The 10,961-nt window shown below is 45.5% G+C and overlaps 1 protein-coding gene across 1 annotated transcript; it reads left to right on the top strand.

Moving 5' to 3' along the window:
• Positions 1-1,908: 1,908 nt before the first annotated feature.
• LOC306971334 (uncharacterized protein) lies at positions 1,909-10,961 on the top strand (the record flags this gene model as incomplete). The annotated part of the gene is made up of 4 exons (XM_079567574.1): positions 1,909-2,496; positions 4,981-5,190; positions 6,997-7,258; positions 10,139-10,961. 4 exons carry the CDS (start codon positions 1,909-1,911, stop codon positions 10,849-10,851), a joined length of 1,773 nt encoding a protein of 590 aa, XP_079423700.1. The 3' UTR covers positions 10,852-10,961.

The following is a 10,961-nucleotide window of genomic DNA, read 5'->3' as shown; positions in this document are numbered from 1 at the left end:
GCGCCCTCAGTGCCAGCGCCCTCAGTGGCAGCGCCCTCAGTGCCAGCGCGCTCAGTGCCAGCGCCCTCAGTGCCAGCGCGCTCAGTGGCGGCGACTCAGGACTAACACCTGAACACAATTCCATTGAACGGTTGCTCCATTGAACTTACTTACTGAATGCTACAGCACTTCTGTGATAAGGCTCTAGGTTAACAATGTGCAGAATTAATATGTTCTTTTTTCTACCCAAAGTTCAGGAGTGACACATACAAACCTTGGATGAGCTCAGAAGAAGAAACATATTTGATTTGTGTTTGGATTGTTCTCTGCAAAGAAACTTCCCACACACTGGAATCCCCCAAGTGTTGAGCCTGACCCTTTATATAATCCAAATTGTAAACAAGATGGTTTAACGAAGTTGGTCTCTATGTTTTATGAGCTGATTTAGGACTGTGTTGATGTTCTGAATCCAAAATTACATTGGTTTTGTTCAGTCAGTTCAGGTATTTATTTTACTCCTTAACGTCTGGGGCTGGAGCCTCTGTCCACAGTTTGGACGAGACTGGGGTGTTGGAACGTCATTTATATTTGTGCATATATCGGTACACAAAATCTTATTTCAAATGAAAACGACTAAAATAAAGCAACCCCCAAAATATAGTAAGAAAAACAAAGAAAGAATCTGATTTAGTGGAAAATAGAATTTCTTTAGTTATCAAATATAAGCCAGAGCAACAATGGAATAGCTGAAAACAAAACAAAAATACTGGTGGCCAGGTCAAAGTCCAGACCTAAATCCAATCAAGAATCTGTGGAAAGATCTGAAAACTGCAGTTGATCTAATCTAACTGAGCTTGAGCTGTTTTGCAAAGAAGGATGGGTAAAAAAAAAATCCAGTCTCAAGATGTGCAGGACTGGCAGAGACAAACCCCAACAGACTTGCAGCTGTAACTGCAGCATTAGACTCAGGGGGTAGAGACTTTTGCACATCCCACTTTTCAGTTTTTTATTTTTATATTTTAAAGATCAAAATCATGATCATTTCATTTCACTTCACGATTGTGTGTTTTTCACATAAAATTTCAACTAACCATATTTATGTTTGTGGTTCATAGAGGCAAAATGTCGACAAGTAAAAGGGGTACGGATACTTTTTCAACCCACAGTAATATAAGACATATATTATAATATAAATATATACTCTAACTCTAACCCAAAGGGACCTGTCTTATTACATTGCGTACCTCCATAGTACTAATACACATTATTTAATTGTATGTACTACATGGGTACAACTTATTCCATTGTTGCTAAGCAGATTACATTGTACTAAATTGAGTTAGGTACTGTTTATCAAGGGTTGTGCAAAATAAAGAGTAACCAAAAAGTTTAGACACCTCACAGAAAGTATTTGTTGTGCCCAGTGTTATTAATGTTTACATGACTGTGTTTTCAGAAAACAGAACAAGCCATATTGCTGAGTAAACTTAAGAGGGCTCTCTCTGACTACAGCATTCACCTGACCCTGGCTCTATTGAACACAGGCCTTCACTTTTCAACTTCAAAGCCTGAATACTGCAGGGTCTGAGCTTATGTGAGCTCTGGCAGGTCCATATTCTGTTTTTTTTAGCTGCGTGCTGAGCCTTAAATTTAAACCAGTACACATTTGAACCTTTAACAATAGCCATAATTCCTGCCTCTCCCTGCCTCACAGCTCTTTACATGGTTATGATCTGATGTCATTAGAAGAATCCCAAACACTACGTAGAGACACACACCCATGAAGTCTACTACTATTCCCCTCATCACTGCCCCCTCCCTGACACCCACCGCCCTTCTCTCCTCCTCTCAGCTCCTAAACTGAGGAGGGTCTGTTTTACGCACTTTCCCCTTTTCTCCACTTGCCTTTTTTACTGTGAGCCAGACGCAATGGGAATACCAGCAGCAGCAGCCCTGTGCATTACTGGGACCCTCCTCGTGCTGGCTACTGCCTCCCAGGACGGGCACCTCCAGGACGGGCACCTCCAAGTGGGACTTTTCCCACCCTGCTCCGCCACCCTGTCCCCCGTGGGCCCCTGCGAAGAAGGGGGCGACAGCTGTCCCTTTGTTTTCAACCTGCCGCCCATGACCATCCACTTTCCCAAGCAGCTGATGGACTTGGAGCGACTCGTGGTGGAGCTGCAGATGCTGAAAGACAACGTGGACGAGCTCAGGAGGATGTGCAAAGACTGCGCCGTGGGTCAAGAGGAGAAGGAGTGCGCACGGGGGGAAGAGGAAGCGCATAGTGTGGATGTCGACGCACAGGAATGGGAAAATAATAAAGGAATTGAGGATGAGAATAGACGGGAGGCTCTGGCAAAGGAGAAAATGGAACAGGTGGAAAACGTGAGGATTATGGAAAAAAAAAAACTTGATAGGAAACAGACTGAGCGAGATGGCGTGGTGAAGGGGGCTGCGGATAAGAAGGATAGTCCAAGCCCCAAACAACACAGCACATATGGAAAAAGTGACCCGCGGGTAAGGCAAACGATGGACATAAAGAAGCAGACAGAAGCTGCAGATGAGAGGGAGGATGAAGGGCTAACACCGGGGGCCGTCAGTGGGGAAATAAGCAGACAGGAGCTGCATGACAAAACTGTATTAGATGAGGAAGATATCTTGGATAAAAGTTCTGATGCTGAAAGTGAAGAGCACATGGTTAATAATAAAGATGAGAGCACCGGATCCAGCCGGGGAGACAGCAGGGAGAGAGACATTTGGCAAGATAGACATCACAAGGCAGGTCACGAGGAGAGGCAAGAAAAAACCTTTGGTGATATTGAAAAAATCACAAAGCAGCCAATAGCCAGGGACCGTCCCGTCTGGCGCGATAAAACCCGTGTTGATCTGAATCAGATGGAGACAGATAGAGGTTTCGAGGAGAGGGGAGAGAAAAACAGCGATGCAAGAAGTCGGGGGAAGAATGCACTTAACAGTTCTCAAACAATGAAAAGTAGTAGTGCGGAGAGAATAAAGCTGTCAGTGAAAAATGGCACCGCTGTGGACTATTTTGGGCGGGATCACAGAGAAAAGAGTCAAAGTAATAGAGACGCAGTAGAGTCGGAGCGGGAAATAAAAGATGAATTGATGACGGGAGAACGGTTTGGACAAGTTGAAAACAAAAACTTAATGGAAGGGACAGACGAGCACTCAGGCGTCGTTAACTCTGCCCAGAGCAATGGCTTTATTGACTTGGACCAAGTCAAGACCTTGACATCACCGCCTTCTTTTACAACCTCACATCTGACCACAGCTGTTAAGAAGGGACAGGAGAGGCAAATGAATGGAAACAGTGGCATTAAGAAGCAGTTAGGAGATGATGTACGCTTGGCAAGAGGTCATGAGAAAGGGGCGGGTGGAGGAGAAACTAAAGTTGGCCAAACAGAAAGGCCTGATTTGGAATACAGGGGGAGAAAGGGGGATTTAGGAAAACGATACAAGCCTACAAACACACAAGTAGATGGATCTTCCACGCTTGAGCCGAGCACTGATTTAAGACAAGGAAACCAAAATATTATAGAGCCTCCCACTCAAAGCATTGAGCGTACTCATTTAAATGCAAAGTTTGCGAACGGGGCGAAGCAGCCATCAGGTAAAATCAATTCTATAACCAATACCAATAGCATAGCTGTTAGCCAAGGAGAGAGAGACACTGCACAGAGATCACCATCACAAACAAGTCGAGTAAAAGAGTATGCTGAAGTTTCAAATTTGGATAAGCCGTCATCTAAAACCGGCAAAAAAGGCAGCAAGACTACAAGCTCTATGAACTATGAATCTGATCAAATAAACATCTCAGAGGCACTATCTACTAACGATGGTTCTCATGGAAATATTTCTCCAGTTCCCACCAATTCACACATTACCCCTGAAGCTAAGCACGGAGAACATGGACTGCCCTCTCAAAATAACACGGCTGTAAAAAGCAGAAATGCAACGCATGCCAATGTTGATGGACTGACAAAGATTTCAAGCGCGGAAACAGAACCTGAATTTGGAATCGTTACCTCACACCCAACAAGTTCTCGGACTGACTCACGATTTACTCAGGATTTTGAACAAGAGCGCATCGAAACAAGCAATGACCCTACGTCTCCGGAGTATAACAGGATGGACAGCAAGAAAGAGTATTTGCACCCGAAAGTCCAATCCCATCGGCCAACCACCTCAACTGCAGAAATACCAGAGCCAAAAGAGACCACCACACTCAGAGACAAAAAGGAAAGTTTCAATGTTCTTCCAAATATTCACGATGAACAACCCAGCAAACCTAAGACTGCTGTTCCTCTTACAGCAGGGACACAAAATGGAAACACGACCAGTTCTAGAACAATAGAAGAGGCATCTCAAGGTAATCCAGACGAAGAGTACCACGGCACTGACCGTCCAGGCAAACATGTCCAATCAGCTAAAGATGAAACGATTCCTACTCACAAGATAGTAAAAGGAGTAAGTAAATTCACTGAAAGAGAGCATTCGGTCTCTACTGCACTAGTTCAAACTAGCAGCACACGTGCAATGGATGAAGACGCCACAACTTTAAATCCTCCGGTCTCTTCCTCCCATGTTTCAAGACAGTTTGACAAAAATAGGCCAACAGCTAAGAAGGCACCAACTAAAAAAGAAAAATATGACAAGGACTTAGACAGAGAACCTTTCGATTATGATGCCTCAAATGAGTTTACAATCCAACCAACCGGGAGAGAATTTACAGAGGATTCAACTATTTCTACACCAACAACCTCACATTATAATAGAGCTTTGAACAATGGAGACGAGAAAAGCCAGCGAGAACCACATGATGGACAACCACCAACAGATTTCAATGAAAAAGTTAACGATTTACAAATAAATCAACCAACACATGGATTTGTTGAAGGTACAACCAGTTCTCCTCCTGCTTTGAGACAAGATGCCAGCTTCAAAAATGACATTATACCAACAACATTCACTTCTCACCAGTTATCACCTACCACCACATCACCATCACCGACGGGGAACAAGAGGATCAGCAATTCAAGAACTATACCGAACCAAAAGCCGAAACCGAGCATCAGAGTGAAGCCAGGGGTCGACCCCAAAGAGAAAAATCCCAAGAATGATCGTAAACTTGACCGCTCGCCTCCACCTGACTCCCAAGCTAAGAACGTCCAGAAGCAAAAGCACCCAAAGGTGACACCAGGCAAGGCCCCGCGGCCTCTTCAAATTCCACAAAAACCTCATCAAAGCACTCCGAAAGCAAACAGGCTGCATGATAATGTGCTAAAACCGAGACCTCCAACCCCGACACCGGCCCCGAGCGTGACCGGTCTGCACGTAGAAAAGCCGTCAGTGCACGGTGACTCTCTAGTCACGCATGAGGAAAACCAGCCGTTCGATGAACCAAGTGGGGGATTGACAAAGAAAGACAGCTCTAAGTTGAAGCATTTAATCCAAAAGGCTGGTAACAGTACCAGAAATGTTACGCTAGCCCACCACAGATCGCCAGAGTTCAACAGCACAACGCAAAGAACAGACAGAGGTATTAAAAAGAGTCCCAAAGTGAATCTAAAAGTTCCCCAAAAGAACCAAAAGAACCAAAAGAACCAAAAGAACCAAAAACCCAAATCCAAAACAATCCAACCAACCGGGAGAGAATTTACAGAGGATTCAACTATTTCTACACCGACAACCTCAAACTATAATAGAGCTTTGAACAATGGAGATGAGAAAACCCAGCGAGAACCACATGATGGACAACCACCAACTGATTTCAATGAAAAGGTTAACGATTTACAAATATATCAACCAACACATGGATTTGTTGAAGGTACAACCAATTCTCCTCCTGCTTTGAGACAAGATTCCAGCTTCAAAAATGACATTATACCAACAACATTCACTTCTCACCAGTTATCACCTACCACCACGTCACCATCACCGACGGGGAACAAGAGGATCAGCAATTCAAGAACTATACCGAACCAAAAGCTGAAACCGAGCATCAGAGTAAAGCCAGGGGTCGACCCCAAAGAGAAAAATCCCAAGAATGATCGTAAACTTGGCCATTCGCCTCCACCTGACTCCCAAGCTAAGAACGTCCAGAAGCAAAAGCACCCAAAGGTGACACCAGGCAAGGCCCCGCGGCCACTTCTAATTCCACAAAAACCTCATCAAAGCACTCCGAAAGCAAACAGGCTGCATGATAATGTGCTAAAGCCGAGACCTCCAACCCCGACAGCGGCCCTGAGCGTGACCGGTTTGCACGTAGAAAAGCCGTCAGTGCACGGTGACTCTCAAGTCACGCATGAGGAAATCCAGACGTTTGATGAACCAAGTGGGGGATTGACAAAGAAAGACAGCTCTAAGTTGAAGCATTTTATCCAAAAGGCTGGTAACAGTACCAGAAATGTTACGCTATCTCACCACAGATCGCCAGAGTTCAACAGCACAACGCAAAGAACAGACGGAGGTATTAAAAAGAGTCCCAAAGGGAATCTTAAAGTTCCCCAAAAGGACCAAAAACCCAAACTTCAAGCGGCCAAAGTTAAGGTAACCAATCCCAAACTGGCAATAAGTCAAAAAGTGAAACAGGAGCAGGCGCCAAAGGTCAAAATTCCCAAAGGTAATAAAGGAGCAGATTTGAAAAATGCCACCAAAGTTTTCCCCGGGCCAAAGCAACCAAACAAGCCAGTCAAACCAAAAGCCATACCTGCAACGAAGATAAAACCACCACTTAAAGCACAAGAAAGCTCACCTAAAAGTGAAGTAACGCCTACAGCTGGTCCTGTAAAACAGACAACTGCCCTTTACCCTTTACGTCAAACTGTCAAGGACATTTTAACAATGAATCCGAACAGCACAGTGTTATCTGACGTGGGGTCGCAAACAACCAACCCAACGTCGCCCATCGCCTTGACAGCCGAACCAAACGAAGTGTTGTCAACTCTTGCACCCACAAAACATGAGCTTAATCAAGGGAAATCTCCACTCTCCCAGGCCCCCTGGGTTCAGCTTAGACCCACGGCGCATGCTGCCTTTACTGCCTTCAGGTCAACAGTCGCTCCAGCCCCCCATCGAGGCCCTAAAGAACCAGCTGTGGAGAGCACCACTCCCAGTGCGCGGGAGCTGAGGGTGAAGATCAACCAGGTGGCAGCGTTCCTCAACAAAAGCAGCCCGCAGCGTCAACCTGGGAGGCCCCTGGACACGGGCCCCACGGAGCCACACAAAGACGGTGAAAAGACCAAAGAGCAAAAGCCAGGTAAGAGTATCTATAATAAAATAATGAAACAAAATGTCATCAAATGTTACAGTAGAATAGAGGAGGAGAGGTACCAGCGTACTGTATCATAAAACTATATGTACTCATAAATAATATCTAATAACACCTCAAATAATACATCTAACGACAGTGGCGCAGATGGTACCGTGTGATCAGAGGGTCGGCGGTTCAAGTCCCGCAGGTGCACACTGTCATTGTGTCTTTGGGCAAGACACTTCACCTGCCTTGCCTCCAGTGTGGTTCCTTTGATTTGCCCAATGTGGGTAGAAAAGCGCTATACAAGCTCACCTTTCTCCATGGAGTCTTATTATGTATAAAAGCTACTAACCCTGTAGTTTAGATCTCTCCAAAACGTGTTCGGAAATGCATAGGATTCTTGTTTGAGTTCAGCAGGTACATAGGTCTTAAATGTTAAAGGGATTTTTCAGCATTTTTGACATAGGGCCTCATTTCCTAGTTATCCAGAGTGTCTTAGATTTCTGGAGATTGTTATTTTTTATTCATGCAGTCCTTATATTTGAAGACTTTAATGGTGCTAGGCTAGTGCATGTCTATGGTAACTAGTAGCCTGCATTAAAAACAGTCTGGCGCAAGCACAGTGCACCTGAGGCAAATCACTTATAACACCAGACTACCCATGTAAATGTCTGTGCTAACTGAATTTTTTATTTTTGAATATAACCATTTTGCATTTGAAAGAACTTATATTTGAGCAGAATTAATTTCCTGGTTGTAAGCTACGCAACGGCGGAGTGATCTGCTAGGTTACTGGATCTACAGTAGTTTTTTAGACATGCACTAGCCTAGCACCACTAAACTCTTCAAATATAAGGACTGCATGAATAAAAAAATATACATATTTCTGGTTAACTTGGAAATGAGGTAAAAAATACAGAAATATCCCTTTACTGCTCCTGGATGTCTTTAAAATATCAGCAAATGAGCAGAACACTACTACACACTAAATGTAGCACAGTATAATTATACGTTCACTAAATGGAGTTTGAACAAAAATAAAATAAGGCCTTTATCCACCTGCTATGCAATCCAGACATTATCAAATCTACAATAGCGTATACTATAAAAAGTAAAGCACAGTGTTCTAAAGATGAAATGACGTTTCAAAAGAAAAATGTCTTGAGTGTCTTAAGTGCAAAAGCAAAGAGGTTTACAGATGCGGACCACCACAGAGACATAATCAGCCTCATAGTCTCTGACTGTTAATACAGCACATACCAGAGATCATGTCCTATTGTCGACATATTGACAGAGGAATCTACATGTGTGCAAAATGTGCCTCTTAAATGTCATTTGGCTCCAGACCACAACTATGTCCTTGATTTACAGAACCTTCTTCCGGGAAAGTAAACAATTAATAAGAAGATGGTCATGTTGAGAAAGTACTGAGGGAACTCTGCTGTGTACATTTGATTTAGTGGCTCTTAAGTCTTGAAAAAACACTGTCAAATATTTGATTATGGAGCATCACTGACCTTTGGGTGCACTTGACCACAGCCAAAGCATATTTAGAAGCCAGTCTTTGTAGTGGGATAAATATATTAGATGTAAACCATATCTCAGTTTATTTATTAAATGGTTCCCTTATACACTGTGTAGTAGTCACCACACTGGAGAAGCTTGAAAAGGCTCTGACATTACAGTTGTTAGAAGTAAAACCATGATTTGATTTAAAAATGTTTACTTAGAGGTCAACCTGCCATTCCGACAACACTCCATTGCGACATCCCTCCAATCAGAACCTCTATTCTTCCATTAGTTTTGAGCGTAGCCTGTTCAGTTTGTAAACTCTACTGTCCTTAAGGTTAGGGCTAAGGCAGGGGTGTCCAAACTTTTTCATGGGGGGCCACATATTGGAGCGTACACGGGGTAAAGGGCCATGGGTCGGTGGTTAGTTCCACGAAACCTTCGACTAGCAGAGGTTTAAATTGTGCCTCATGCCTTTATCTATGCTTAAAACCTTGATGCCAGCTCTGTATTACAATAAAATGCTAGTTGCTAGGCTAGAATTGTGTAGAATTATTACATATTAAATAAAAAGGACCATCTCTGATAATGTGAACCGATTCAGCAAGAAGCCCGAGGGCCACCAAAAATTGGTCTGAGGGCCACATTTGGCCCGTGGGCCGCACTTTGGACACCCCTGGGCTAAGGTAAGGTTAGGGTTAGTTCTAGTAGGCCCACATATTTGTAATTATTATCTTGTGTGTCGGAATGGCAGAATAAAAGTGTCACCACTCCGACAAAGGGAGTGTAACCACATGTCTGCAGTCAGTCTGCAGACAGCCACACGTCTGCAGTCAGTCTGCAGACAGCCACACGTCTGCAGTCAGTCTGCAGACAGCCACACGTCTGCAGACAGCCACACGTCTGCAGTCAGTCTGCAGACAGCCGCACGTCTGCAGTCAGTCTGCAGACAGCCGCACGTCTGCAGTCAGTCTGCAGACAGCCGCACGTCTGCAGACAGTCTGCAGACAGCCGCACGTCTGCAGACAGTCTGCAGACAGCCGCACGTCTGCAGACAGTCTGCAGACAGCCGCACGTCTGCAGACAGTCTGCAGACAGCCGCACGTCTGCAGACAGTCTGCAGACAGCCGCACGTCTGCAGACAGCCTGTAGACAGCCGCACGTCTGCAGACAGCCTGTAGACAGCCACACGTCTGCAGACAGCCTGTAGACAGCCACACGTCTGCAGACAGTCTGTAGACAGCCACACGTCTGCAGACAGTCTGTAGACAGCCACACGTCTGCAGACAGTCTGTAGACAGCCACACGTATGACTTCGAAGTAAGAAGAACAACTTTTTATTTAAACCAACACTGATGTACTGCTGTTTTACAGATATCCAGGCTGTCAGAGACTGTTCGGACCACATGCTCAGTGGACACACTCGCAGTGGCCTGTACCTGGTGACCCCTGACCCCAGTGGCGGCACCGTGCCCGTGCTGTGTGACATGGCGGTGGATGGAGGAGGGTGGACTGTGCTGCAGAGGCGACTGAACGGCAGCGTCAGCTTCAACCGCTCCTGGGCCGAATACCGTGACGGCTTCGGGCAGCTGGAGGGAGAGTTCTGGCTTGGTAACCACCTGCTCCACCTGCTGACCTGGAAAAGGAACATGGAGCTGCGTGTGGAGCTGGAAGACTTTCAGGGGGTCCGAGAGCACGCGCACTATCAGCTTTTTAAAGTGGCCAGTGAGCGCATGCGCTTCAGGCTGTCGGTGGACGGGTACTCGGGCACTGCGGGGGACGCCCTACGCTTCAGCACACAGTACGACCACAACAACAGGGCGTTCACAACGCCAGACCGGGACAACGACCGCTACCCGTCCGGTAACTGCGGGGCCTACTACAGCTCCGGCTGGTGGTTCGATGCCTGTATGGCAGCCAACCTAAACGGGCGCTACTACAGGGGCAGGTACAAAGGAGTGCGGGATGGGATCTACTGGGGCACATGGCGCAACATCTCCACAGAATACTATCCCACAAACGAGAGACTGGCGTTCAAAACGGTCACAATGATGATGAGGCCTAGGGGCTTTGAGCCTTACACTTAGAGCATCACTACAGCCCAAGACAATAGTGCCATCTAGTGGCAAGGCTGATGTGCACGTGGTCTACAAGGGACGCATAAGGATGTAGAAAATATCTCAATAATGTACTATCG

The sequence above is a fragment of the Gobius niger genome, assembly GCF_951799975.1.
Source record: "Gobius niger genome assembly, chromosome: 12".
Taxonomy (NCBI): domain Eukaryota; kingdom Metazoa; phylum Chordata; class Actinopteri; order Gobiiformes; family Gobiidae; genus Gobius; species Gobius niger.
Note: the sequence above shows the minus strand (reverse complement) of the source record. Positions and strands in the feature narration are given on the sequence as shown.